This window comes from Diachasmimorpha longicaudata, chromosome 18, assembly GCF_034640455.1.
Source record: "Diachasmimorpha longicaudata isolate KC_UGA_2023 chromosome 18, iyDiaLong2, whole genome shotgun sequence".
In the NCBI taxonomy this organism is placed as follows: Eukaryota; Metazoa; Arthropoda; class Insecta; order Hymenoptera; family Braconidae; genus Diachasmimorpha; species Diachasmimorpha longicaudata.
In genome coordinates, this window is record NC_087242.1 from 3,065,692 (window position 1) to 3,079,068 (window position 13,377).

The window sequence follows — 13,377 nt, forward strand, 5'->3', positions numbered from 1 at the left end:
CGGTCGGGCCAGGTTGTTGGGCTCCCCGTGCCGATGTTAAACGATCAACGGTCGAGGCCTCCTCTCCACGCCATTTTGCTTTTTTTCAGCACTTTGCTCCACGCCTCGATACCCCGGGTATTGCTATTTTCTCGAGATGCTGTTGTTACTACGTCTCTTCACTATTTCAGCTCTTGCATTTGGGCACAAATACCGATCGCGATTTCTCCGCTGAGACATTTGTTTTTTTTTTCTTTTTTTACGGAGAGACATTTTTATCGTGGATTATTCATGATTTATGGGCCGAGGAGTTGGGGAGGGGGGAGGGGGAATTGACTGACCTGTGATGCCCGCAAAACCAGATTTTTGGCACGTTGACTGGGGAATATTTTGAGAGATCTCTCCGGGGAATTCTTCAGCCTCGGTGACAGCCCGGTTTATTATTCTCACGGATTTCAGGGGATGGTGGGTGTCAAAGACGGAAATAACTTCAGGTGATTTTTTAATGAGACCCGATGAAATATGGAGATCTGATGGCTTCGCCGGGTGCGAGGGGGTGGCCCCCGGTGAGGGCTGCGGAGAGAGAATCCGAAATTTCGGGAGTTTTTAATTATGGAAATAGCGAGGGTTAATCATTGATTATTTTTTGATGATTCAGGGGTGAGGTAAAATTTAAGAATTGTGGTCATACGAATCAATAGCACTCTGAGCCTTCAGGTTCTCCTCGGGAACAGTTGAAAAAAAAATCAACAATTAGGACTTTCCGACTCCCCACGAAAATTAAATTATATTAGATTGTTGACGGGGATTGTTAAATAATATCAAAACCATTCGACTATGAACTGTAATTTTTTGTTACTGCACCCAGAAGGTCTTTCTCCTATGACCTCTCCAGCTAATTATCTTCATATAATTACGATCTAATGTCATTTACAGGTAAGTTCGTTTGATCATCCAATTGTTGTACAGACGTACCAAAAACTCTCAACAAATTAATAATTTTTCGATGGAAATCTGTTGTTTTTCTGGCTACAATCGCATCAATTCTCCTCTCACTATCGCAACTCCAAAAGTCGTTCGGATCCTCGCACAAATACCAGACAGGGAGTTTCTCCAGACCCGCATGCGACCGCGGAGTTACGCAAGTCACCAGTTTTGAGAACGCATATGCCTGCTCCCCTCCACCCCCCTCGCCGTCCGGCCAGCAATGTCTCGACCCTCGGCATCACCTGTTGCATTTCTACCGAGAAATCTGTCTTTACCCAGGGGAGGGTTCGGCACACCCCCTGCACCCTGTACAACACCAGGGATTGACCTTGACTCTCTGCTACGAAATATCGAACGATTTCCACGATTTTTACACGACCGGAAAAACAACGGGTCAACCACCGGCAAAATGAAAACTACCTGGATCCCTCCGATTTTCCCCTCTGTTTAGTTTTCATTTTTCATTGTTTTTCCGGGAAAAAAAAAATATGGGATCATTACTGGGGGAGTTGGTGCGCTCGTCCGTTGGTTTTAGTTTATTTTTTCCTTTTATTCTCTGACTTTTGACATTTGCAGCGGTGGAGCGGCGAGAAGGGCGGCCGAGGGGTGGGTCGGAGGGGAGATTCTGTTAATCAATGTTGCGAAATGAGTTTTGGCCGGTTGAGTGTTGTCGGCGGAGTGATACCAATTCCACTCTTCGGTTGTGATTAATTTCGGGGGCTTAATTAACATCGGTACTGATGCAAAAATTAGTTTTCGATGGGTTCGACCCCTTGGAGATGAATGATTTTATTGTAAAAAAAATATTAAACAGTTGGGGTCGGTGAATTTGTTGGGTTGAGGGGAGTTGCTGGATGGGCGGCTTTGAGTCGGAGATATAATATTACTTTTATTTATTATTATTTATTTCCTTGATGTTACAAAAGTTTTCTTCTTTGTTTCACATCCTCCCCAGCCTCTCGGATATAACATTTTTCGGCGAATCGCGGGTGATCAATCTCATTTTTAAATCGTTGACTGGACGACAACGGGGACTTTATCGTGGTCTTGATAATTTTGGTGCATGAAAAATATCGACACGTGTGTACAGCGCTTATGATTTTTTTATTTCTCGATGATTAGATGAGTCCGAAGTATACCTTCGGTTCGGATCGTCGAGTCATCAATGAACATCGAGTGACGTAAGAGGGCCGTAATGCTTGCATGATTCCGTACTCACTTACTTGTGTGTGGGTGCCTGTGTGTGGGAGTGCCTGTATGTGTTGAATAAGTGTGCCCCTTTATTTTCGCGACAAAAACTGCTGGTGCAAATGCGATTATGCGCGAATGAATGTCTACGCGAGTATTTATTCATGAGATTTTTTTTTTACCGTCAACCAGAATCTACTGTATTTTTTTTTCTCAGAAATCCTTTCTAACATTTGTACTTGAACAACAATGTTTTTCAATGATTCTGTGGTTTCATTAACGGAATTTCTGGTGTTTAACTTTGATCCTTCACATCAAACGATTTTTACTGCACGAGAAATCAATAAATTTAATACTGACATTTGCCCACGAGGAACTTCGCTCTTTCGTACATCACACTCATTTACCCAAATACCAATAATAATAATAATAATAATATTTGCATTGTTTATCATCTTCTATTTTTCCTCTAATTCATAATGAATAATTTCTCATTTCAATGGCTCTCTCGTACTCCCTTTTAGCCGAATAAAAATCGAGAAATAAAAATCATCGCGTCCCCGACAATTTTGCTCCACCATCATCATTGTTATCCTCCCCCCCTCCCCCAACCTCGCTGCCCAGACTACCTGTTTATCACATAAAATCGCGGAGTCACTTTGCCCGTAATATAATGATTCCCGAGGATTCATCACTGACACGTGTAAGCAGAGAGGCTCGAGATAAACACGAGAGAAAAAAAAAATCGGTATACGCCGAAGTTTTCTAGGAAATCCAGAGGCAAATCCCTCCAGTCGTCCCCGCCATTCTCACAGGACCTTTTTTTTTTTCTTTCTTGTGGCTCAGACACACGGCCGTTATCCCTCTCATCTCCACCTATTACGTTTGGCCCCCTCTCTCGCGCCAAAGGGGAGACCCCCATTTGCCCGTAGCAACGTCCGAGGATCGGGTGAACCCGCACCTTCCGAGAAATCCCTACGGTCCCTTCTTGCCACTTTCCTCCTCGGTTTGAAATGTTTTTACGCTTCTTCCTTTTGTGAGAATCTCCTTGGGTTTTTTCGATTCGTAATTGACGTTTTTGTTGACAAATTTGATCTTTATTTATTTTTCGATGAGATTGGGGCTTATTTGGCTGCTGCGATACGGATTATTAATAATAATTCGTGTTATTGACGATAATGTTATCAAATTTTCAGGGTTAACTAATGAAAGATCTTCGGGAGATGAAAATTCTTTCACTGCTCGGTATATAATATATATTATGTACGAAATTATATATACATATACCTTCAAGGTATAAAAAATCATGTGAATACACCGTCTCAATTAACGGAAACGTAATTTTGTGGGGAAAAAATTGAGTGCAGAGGGATTCCGGGAGGGACGAGTAGAGAACGAGCGAAGTGAGCGAGGAGGGGAGTGGAGAGCGAAGTGAGCGAGGAGGGGAGCGGAGAGCGAAGTGAGCGAGGAGTGGAGCGGAGAGCGATGGCGGAGGGGAGGGGGAGCGAAGTGAGCGAGGCCGAGGGGCAGGGAGGGGGCAGTGAAACCGTCGCGAGGAGGGAAAAGCCATCCGATGCAAATTCTTCATTCGCGTGAAAAGACTGACATATTCTTCCACCTGATAAAATTTGAAAATGCTATTTTATGTCCCTATTCTGATTTCTAATGGCATGCATCAGTCTCAAGTGCATAATACACCCCCTGAATAACATTTAAATGGCCATCCAAGACATGCGGGCTCATTAAATCTTCACGAACGTCAAGTGACTATTTCTGAGTGTTTGCTATACTGCACTTTCCACCGCTCCTCCGATAGTTTCGGTCCCCCGGAAGCCCAGCATGGCACCGAGAAATTAACTCCTGTGAAGGGTGTGATGGCTTAATTGAAGGTGGAAGAGACGGCCTGTCGGCTTCTGGTCTTATCGTTCCCCATTAGCGACTGGTATTTCCCGTTTTTATCCTATTATTTGTGGAAATGTGGCCTCTGTCGGTGGGACATACGGTAATAATTGACTCGAATAATAAATTATATTCAATTTTTTATGGTCTAATGTTAATTTAAATCTGAGTTTAGCGAAATGGATCGATAACGAAAAATATTGACCTGTTTTTTTGTTACTCGTGTGCACTCGGTAATTGCCATTCGCCGTTAAACAGACCCATAATTTCAACTTCAGCTCTCACCTGTGCGAAAAATAAACTCCGATGACGGGAAATCGATGCCACTGGAGCGATTAAAAAAAATTCTGATTCATCGGATTTCCATATTCACGAGGAATATCCCCACCACTTCGTGAGTATAAAAATTCTAATAAATCAATTATGACAAGAACAAAGTAAATATCACCCTGTGATTACGAGTGGGCCACTCAGATGATAATTAATATTCCCTCGAACTGCTGAATCCTGGGCTCCAAATGATCGTGCACTTCCTTTGACCAGAAACAATGGGGCTCTCCCCGCATTACTCAGGTTTTCAAGGATCACGAGTGGAGGTGGGGCGCAGGAGGGGGGAGGAAATCCGAAGTATATAACCATGGCCCTTTATCCAAGGTGAACCTGGGGATCCTTGAGACAAAAGGACCGCAAATTGCGAGGAAACACTCCTGCGATATTATCGAATGCTGTTGGAGCAACAGAAGAGGGTTGAAGTGGACTCCATAAGCCCTCTTCCAAGTCGATCCTTTCGAGGGGTTAGATTTGTCCAGGAGTTTAGCAGTTGATACTGGAGACGATGAAGTAACTGAAACTGTTGGACTCGAGACTGTAAATATTGTTAACCAGCCACATGACGTTGGGTCGATCGTCTAGTTGAAGATTAATGTTGAATAATTGATGCGATCGATGTGATGATTAATGTAGCGATGAATATGTTGATGATTGTTGGTTTATTCATTGCCAGACGAATCAGTGGTATCACATTGGAGGTAATGAGTTATGATAAGTCGAAGTCGAGCGATGAAAACGTCGTTTATTTCTCGAATTTTCCAGCGACATCAAATGTTTGAGGAAATATCTTGTAACGGGAATGACAATGACGACGATAATTTATTCTTCTTTGATGTTATGTCAGGTATTCAGACATTTGGTCAGCATCAATCCTTCAGCGATTGTCGAACGAAGAAGTTCGTGACGATTTAATGAAATAATTCAAATGCTATTGAATCAATTAAATCGAATGAGATAAAATAAATAAAAATAGGGAGAAGGAAGTGGATATCGGTGGCTGTAAGAAGAGCCCTAAATCACTGAGCTCGCTCGTAAATACATCAGAGTCGACCATCAGAAGGATACGGATACTCTCGGCAACCATCCAGGGTTTATTTACCCCGGGATCGTGACAGGGAGCTATCGATTTATCTCGAATCAATTCTGGTGAATTACGTAATGCAAGCGATTTCAGGGGTTTCGGGGGATGAATGAAGTATTATCTGCATTGGAGCCCTTCACCCCCCACCACCCGCCCCTTGCTCTCCCCCTGATGATGATTTTCATCATCGCGTGATTCTCCGATCATTGATCACTTGGGAATCATCGGAGGATCTTCGGAAGATCTCCCAGACGACGAAAACCATAAGAATGATGAGGAATGGAGTGTTATATCGCGGTCTCTGACGTCAGAATTCTAAAAATATATAATTCAGACTGGTCTTGTCAATTAAAAAGAAAATAAGTCGTTAAAGCAACAAACACACGCGCATTCGATTTTTATATCACCGGGAATTTATAGCGTTTCACATTCTGGGGACGTTATGGGAAATTAGTGGATGGTATTCGGATGGGGTACAGGGAGAGGAAAATATGAGAATTTTTATGGTGTGATTACGGTAAAAATTACTGTGCTGGTTTACAATTTCGGGGAAATTGCAGATCTGAGGAACATTAGTATATCACATAGTAAAATTTATTTATTGGACTCGGAAAAATTTCATGATGAAGTCCAACGTCGGCAATAGTCTACGTTCGGTGCTAATCGTTAACCAATCACAATGACTGTCCGGAAAATTGTTGTGTGGTACAGTAAAAAAAATGAGGGAAGGCCCAGTAAAATAAACTGACTCAAATGGAAATTTTTCAAAGATTTCTATCAATTTTTCATTTACCCTCAAATAAAAAATGAAGGACTTTCAAATTTTATTTTGTTGTTTAGTAAATTCTCGCATGCTGCACTTCGATTCTACCGCACCGTAATTTTCCCCCGACTTTTCTCTCTCCATAGGAAGAATTAATTATCGCATGTAATACCACAAGAGCTCCGAAATTATCGGATATTTCCCGATAGGTTCGTTGCAAACAAATGAACGTGTCAAGTTTTCCAGTTTAAAAATCACGAGCGCGAAGCGCGAGTGATTTTTCTGGAAAACTTGACGAGCTTATTTGTTTGCAGGGAACCTTGAGGGAAATATCAGATAATTTCGAAGTTCGAGTGGTATTCGGGGGATTATTTTTTGCATCCAAATCTTGGCCGATAGAATTGCACCATGAGACATAATTTTCAACGAATTGCCATTTAATCTGTCAGATACAATTGAGGGTTACTTCAACATTTGTTTTTTTTTATATATATCAACATGCAAAATTTCCAGTGTAATTTTCAAGAATATCCGCTGAAATACCGTGTTGACTATACAAAATAACGTCGAATGGTGCAATCCTATTGGCCAAGATTTGGATGGGAAAAATAATCAACATAATTTTAACAAGAAAATTTACTGAAAAAATTGATTACCCAGATCGGGGTTTGAACCCGAGACCTTCCGATTGTGCATCGGATGTTCTCCCAACTGATAAACTGATAAACTCCGCACAATTTGGGCGTCACAAGTGCTAAATGATGAAGAAATCCGGGTGTTTTCCCGATTGGCGGAGGGACATTCCAATTTAATCTTCTCCCATACGCCGACCAATTTCTTAACCTCATCCACACCAGGTTTATCTCTAGAGAGATGAGACTTGGCTGAAAAGCGCGGTTGAGGACGTCAGTTATGCCAGTAATTTGCATTTTTAGGAGCGAGAGAACCAGAGAGAGACAGATGTAACAGGCTGATGTGCTGAAATACAAAAATAATCTGCCCACACTTGTGTATACGTCTGTGTTAATCTCGGTTTCTTTCTACAGCATTGGAGTGCGTGGGTAGGTGTTGCTTTTTCAATTGTATCCGATGCCAACTGCGACTCTAATGTATCATTCTAGCGCCTAGTGCAAGATTTGTCGATATAAAGTCGATAAGAAATTGTCGGAGATCGGACAATCATCAGAATGTCCACATGATCATCAACTTACGAGAGATGATGGAGCAGCGAATTGATTGTTGTCATTGCAAACGTATCAAGAATTGTCGTCCCAATATCTTCTGCCACCGGAGGGATCCTCCGGCGATCCCTTTAAAGATCCCTCAAGGCCACCTATCGACTTTTAAATTTCAAATTGTTTATCAAAAATTAATTTACAGTTGGATTGAAGAGGTATTTGTACGATTTGCATTACTTTTATTCTCGTTCCAATTAAAATCAAAATACTATATTTCGATACGAGTGCGACGGCGTAACGAGAGTGACGTCGACGGCCTGAAACGAAGCTGATGTTATTTATCGTTATATTAATAATTTATGAATAGTGAAGAAGAAAAAAAAATCGAAGAAAATTAGAATTAGAGAGAAAAAAACTAAACTACCGGATGCCACAGGAAAAAGTCCTTTCTGCAGGAGTTCTCATCATCCCCGAGGCTGACATCCCCATATCAACCCCCTTCCCCATCAAATCCACCACCCCCTCCCATTCAAATCCCGTCTCCATAATTTATCCTCTCTCCTCTCTTTGTCTGAACCCCTCTCCTCTCATCTCCAACGCATTGAAATGTCTTAGGACGTGATCTTTTTACCAACGACCATCAAGAACACGGAGTCCTCGAGCGCGATAACCTTGCTACCGGTCTCCGATGGAAATCACATCTATAAACCCGATCAAGTCTGATTCCAAGAAGGCATTCCCGGATCATTTCGACCGGCAACACGACGTGAATCCATCAGCGGACAATTCCATTCAACCGCTTGTCGAAGCCATCTTCGAGCAAGGGCTGGTAGGGAGAATACGGAGACGATTGGGGGACTGGTTGACCGTTGGGTGATGCCTTTCCGAGAAGACCAAACTCACCAACTGACTGGGCTGTCGATGGCGATGATCCTGATGACGGGGTGGGAGGAATCTTCTTCATTCACGATTTCTTGCTCAATCTCCGCTTCATGAGGTACTTGATATTCCGTACGTGTGCGTGTCCAGGTTCCCGGGGGCCTTCTGCTGGTGTGAGTGGGGGTCTTGAAAGGGCCTGTGGTATTCTCGTGGTAGGGGCCTTGATGAGGGACTGAAGACACATTTCGCGGGATTCAGCGTCTTGAGAGGGGACTTGCCCTGGCAGGAGATGAGGAATGGCCGACAGTGGGCCGACATTTGGCCAATGTTGGCCGACAGTCGGCCGACTGTCGGCGATTCCTCATCTCCTGTTAGGGTGGTAGCGATTGTCTGGTGTGGACTTAAAAGGCTTCGCCTCGTGCGCCTGAGGAATCACTCCCTGACATATTGACATCGCCACTCGTGACGTCAATATTTTTTTGATGTGATTGGGGGGGGGGGGGGATCGATCGGGTTATCTAGAGTCACTTGGATTTGCTGATGGGATTCTGATAATTGATTTTACATCGCGAGGGAATTTTCCGTGAGAACGAGATGATTCATTTGAACAAATGACCTTGATGTCGTACAGTTGGTGATAGCAGATGTGTGGGATGTTATCGGGAGGGCAGTTGCTTGATTAGATTTGGTGGTGGAAATGAGTTGGGTGATGTGGAGTTCCTGGAAAGATCTTATCAGTTGCGATTGATGGTGAGGGTGGGTCGATCGAAGGTGAAGATGAAATTTGAGAGAAATACTTGAGGATGTGAGGGCCTGACAGGATTCACTTAATCGTTACTGTTCATCTCACGTCGTGGTCATCGCGGCAGGTGGAATCGAGTTCGATAAGTCGATAATCCTAACAGGAGATGAGGAATGGCCGACAGTGGGCCGACATTTGGCCAATACTGGCCGACAGTCGGCCGACTGTCGGCCAGCCATGAAGGCGGAGAATTTTGAGAAGTTTGCGGTGTGATGTGTGGGCCCTGTTCTCGGTTCGTTTCATACGAAAACATTTGGAAAAATGTTTTCGATTTCGTCTGGAGATCGTCAACTCGTCACATCGAATAGACCCGATTCCCGCGCACATTCAGCGATCTTCAGGAACAATAATTCTTATTTCATTAACGGTATTGCTCGGGGAGACAGACCAATTATCGCAGATGATCGATTCCATCCCAATAACCAGTGTTATCAATTATTAATCGCACCGTCACCTCAATCCCTCCCAATTACGCGCAACGATTGCTATCTGAGTACAGGGCAGAAGTCGTGTTAAGCCATCGGTCGATCGATCGGCGTAAAAAAATGAAGGAGATATGATTCCGAGATGTGGTATCGAGTTAATTATAACAAATGTTCCTCATTCGGTCGTTGCGTCAAAGATTATCAGAGCGCGTCCAATCCCATGAGTCACTGAGTATCTCTTCCTCCGGTTGATTTTTGCTTGTGAATAAGAAATTATCGTTATCATGACTTTCGATTTTCTAAATTTTTTTTTCTCATTCAAGTGATATCTTTCCGGGAGGAAAATTTTCATGAAAAACTAGCGTTATCCTTCAGGAAAAAATAGCGTTATCCTTCAGGAAAAAGGGATAAGTCACTGACTGTGGCGCCATTTCTCCGGATTTTTCCAGAAAAAAATCTCTCAATTTTGCCAAAAATTTGTGACTGATCTTCAAGTTTCGGAACCTTCTCGAGTGATTTTCGAAGATGTACCGAAGGGCTGTGTTCAGTTTTTCCACCAGACGAAACTCGATGAATCACCTGGGGTGGAAATAGTCCTCCTCTCCTGTAGAGGCATCACAAAAATATCGGAATGACGGATTGCAGAAGGAGCCGATAAAAAAACCCCGAGGAATTAGACGCTCGGCTAATCCTCTACCGCTCGAGCGAATCCGCAAAGAACTCCCTCCACGATTAGTTTGCCAGATTCGTGGAATCAATTACCCGCGTTGCGCTCGCATTTCCACGTGTATAACCGGGAAAATTGGCGTGGAGAAATGTGAGGGAGAAAAAAAAAATTGGGGGGAAAAATGGTGTCGGGAGAATATTGATTCACGAGTTGAATATAACGCGAGGAAATTTATCCCAGGGAGTTGGTAAAAACCCGAGGGAATTTCGGGATAAAATCCTGGGTGAATTATCATATTCAATCTCTCAATCTCCTGACATTGATTTTCACTCCGATCAATTGACTCACGATTGAAACAAATAATTATCATTAGATATTTTGTTAGATTTTTTATTTGTTCCTGGAAATAAAATGGTATTCGTTGCGTTGGGGGATAACATCGGCGACAGTACTGCAGAATTCATTGAATCGTGTGTTGGTAATTTCTGGGAATTATCGAGGGATTCCACGTAAGTGGGAGAGAAACGCTTGTCTCTTTATTCAAGTCACTGCGGTGGTTCAAAGAGTCTCGAGTGGGTGTTGGTGGTACGTTGGCGTTGCCTGCGACTGTGAACTAAAATGAATGAACGAAAATCATGCTGATGATTTGCAACGCCTACGTGTGTGTGACGAATCCTATTTTTTCCTGAAACCGGATTTGTAAACAGAGGGATTTGGTGGCGAATGGAATCATCGTAATGTCGGAGTAATCGGAAAAGAATTCCTATAGTTGGGGGAGAAGAATTCTGGTGTTGACAGGAGGAAATAGCGATTGGATTGAGACACATTCACTTGGTGCACCAGAAATTTCCTGTGTTCAATAAGAATTTTTAATAATAATCCAAAAAAATTCCTGTGACCCACAGAATAAATTCTGGTGCTGGCACCAGGGTAATTGACAGAATTGAGTTGCCATTCGACCTGAAATGTTCGTTGTGATGGAGGAGCTAGTCGATAAATAAAATGGGTCACATCCATGAGCTGTCAAAACACGACTTGAATATTAGTATTTTGGCGGTAGATCATGGGCTTGAAAAACGAGGGAATTCCGCTCCCACGCGGGCGCCGTAGGAGAATACATGGAGTATGCGAGAGAGAGAGAGAGAGAGAGAGAAAGAGACAGAGAGAAGGGCACAATGTGGCAACGAGCCAGAACAACACCACAAGTTCTTCACCACCTCACATTTCTTCGCCTTCTTCTGCCATCTCTTAGTCACCATCACCATTTTATTCCCCTCTTACCTCTTTACTGAGTGTACATGGATAATCTCGAAATACCTCACGGCAATGTGCTCGTCCTTGCTACAAAACATGGCACAGGTTCTTGGAAAGAGGTGCTACCGGGTGCCTCGGAAATGGTTCACGTGAACTATATTTTTTAAATTTTCTATCCGAAGAAAATTATTGTAATGACTTCGATTATCAGATGATGACCCGAGAAGATAAGTCCCAACGTTTACAAAAAATTCCCACATTTTAATCAAAGCAAAAGGCAATAATTAAGAAAATTTAATTAAAATTTTGAAATTGACATTTTTATTTTTATATTTTTTAATGTTTTATTTTTTAAGAATTTTTTGGTTCGCGGAAGATCTTTTAGAAATTTTCAGGCACTCGTTTTTGCAATATTTGAATAAAAAGTCAGTGAAAAATTTCCTCGAACATAATTTTCGGTCGAAACGTGGGAATAAAACTGTCAACTTTATATCGCCAGTTGTAAATGTCAAATTTTCTTTGCGACGTGAAATTCAGGATTATATTCACCCAGCGAGTGACAGGAGCATAAATTGTTCGTTCGATTTTATACTCATGTTCCATTTGAGAGATTAATGAAGAGGTTGATTTGTACCTTGTCAACGGATAACTGAATTTTGACTAAAAATTATTCCTCCAATCAACGAACGAACAATTTTTTCATCACCGTTTTATTATTTCCTGATGAGTCAATTTATTTTATTGACTGAACGGCTCCAATCGGTTGATGGTTGCCATCCGGTGCCAATCCACCGACAAATCCATTCCCTAGAATATTCTATGGAGCGGACCTTCGGGTGAAAGAGTCGTTTTTCGCTAGTGATTGCACCTAAATATTCAGGAGTTATTCACTAGATGAATTAGGCCCGCGACTAAAAATAATCATTGGGGATAAATGATGATGGGAAGTGAGTGGTGGCTCGACTTATAACATTTGTCATTTCGTTTTTCATTTACTTCGCTAGTCCCTGTTTAACATTCTGTGCCAAGTGACATGCAGAACATCATAACATGCAGAAATGAGTTGATAAATTTCTTTAAGGATCATGAACTGAACGGTGGGGAGATATTGGTGCATTCCTTATTATCACGTGAGTTAGTTCCTCCGAGGAACCGAAATGGAGCGAACCCGAGCGCATAAATAATGAACCGTAAAATATTTTTTTTATTCACAATATTTTTTTTTTTATCATTCGAAGTTACCCCGTCTCCCATAACATTGAAATGTGAATAAAAAAAATTTACTCCGCGCGTTTGACAATTTTTTTAATCGCTAAAAGACTGGATGGAATTTTCAAAACTCTGTCGCTCCTCAGCTCCTGACATTTTGGCCCTCATCCAATTCGTTTCGGTGTCCCAATGGGCGCATCGGCACATATTCACCGCTACAACGTTCTATTTTAATCGGAGCACTCTCGGAGCAGTCGATTTCTCATTAGCCTCACCTCACCTCTTCCAATTTCCCTTCGTCCATGGATGCCTCGTAATGCTGATGGTGAAGCGAGCAAATGCATATATAGACACTCGGGAGAACCAAAGTTGCAGATCGTCCAATTTGGATTGTTAATATTTTATGATACACCTCCGGTGGAAGATACTATTGATCCCTCGACCCACCGTAAATTTTCAGTGATGAATGTGGAATTAAAATCGCGAATGGGTGATTGACATATTTTGGAGAATGTATGAATCATTCAATCTTAATTAGGAAGGGCAGAGTGAGTTTATTATGCAAACGGAATTGAATTTCTATAAAGTCAACGTGTCAGTTAAAGCCGAAGTGGCGTAAGAGTTTCGTCAGGGTGGTTTCGCACTATTACTTCGATTGATTGGGGTGCCTAACAGGAGATGAGGAATGCCGACAGTCGGCCAACATTGGCCAAATGTCGGCCCACTGTCGGCCATT

General features: G+C 42.4%; 1 protein-coding gene across 3 annotated transcripts; it reads right to left on the minus strand.

Moving 5' to 3' along the window:
* Positions 1 to 4,283: 4,283 nt before the first annotated feature.
* Positions 4,284 to 8,558, minus strand: LOC135170710 (uncharacterized). 3 transcript variants are annotated; one of them, XR_010300425.1, is made up of 5 exons: positions 8,309 to 8,558; positions 7,643 to 7,722; positions 7,439 to 7,567; positions 6,884 to 7,351; positions 4,284 to 4,903 (listed from the first exon to the last, which is right to left on the minus strand). XR_010300425.1 is itself a non-coding variant. In XM_064136738.1 (5 exons), the coding sequence occupies exons 3-5, from the start codon at positions 7,471 to 7,473 to the stop codon at positions 4,769 to 4,771; spliced, it is 492 nt and encodes a 163-aa protein (XP_063992808.1). In that variant the 5' UTR covers positions 7,474 to 7,560; positions 7,643 to 7,722; positions 8,309 to 8,558; the 3' UTR covers positions 4,284 to 4,768. The 3 variants fall into 3 exon arrangements, 2 of the variants coding, with proteins under 2 accessions (XP_063992808.1, XP_063992807.1); XM_064136738.1 differs by having other exon boundaries at positions 6,884 to 7,205; positions 7,439 to 7,560; XM_064136737.1 differs by having other exon boundaries at positions 6,884 to 7,205.
* Between the last annotated feature and the right edge of the window lie 4,819 nt (positions 8,559 to 13,377).

What these genes read in the sequence shown, in the direction of transcription:
- LOC135170710 (XM_064136738.1), bottom strand. Translation starts at nt 7,473, where the DNA reads ATGACAACAATCAATTCGCTGCTCCATCATCTCTC. An exon ending in TCGCTGCTCCATCATCTCTC is followed by an intron (nt 7,206 to 7,438) that starts GTAAGTTGATGA and finishes TTTGTATTTCAG; the next exon opens with CACATCAGCCTGTTACATCT. An exon ending in GGGTTCAAACCCCGATCTGG is followed by an intron (nt 4,904 to 6,883) that starts GTAATCAATTTT and finishes CGAGTCCAACAG; the next exon opens with TTTCAGTTACTTCATCGTCT.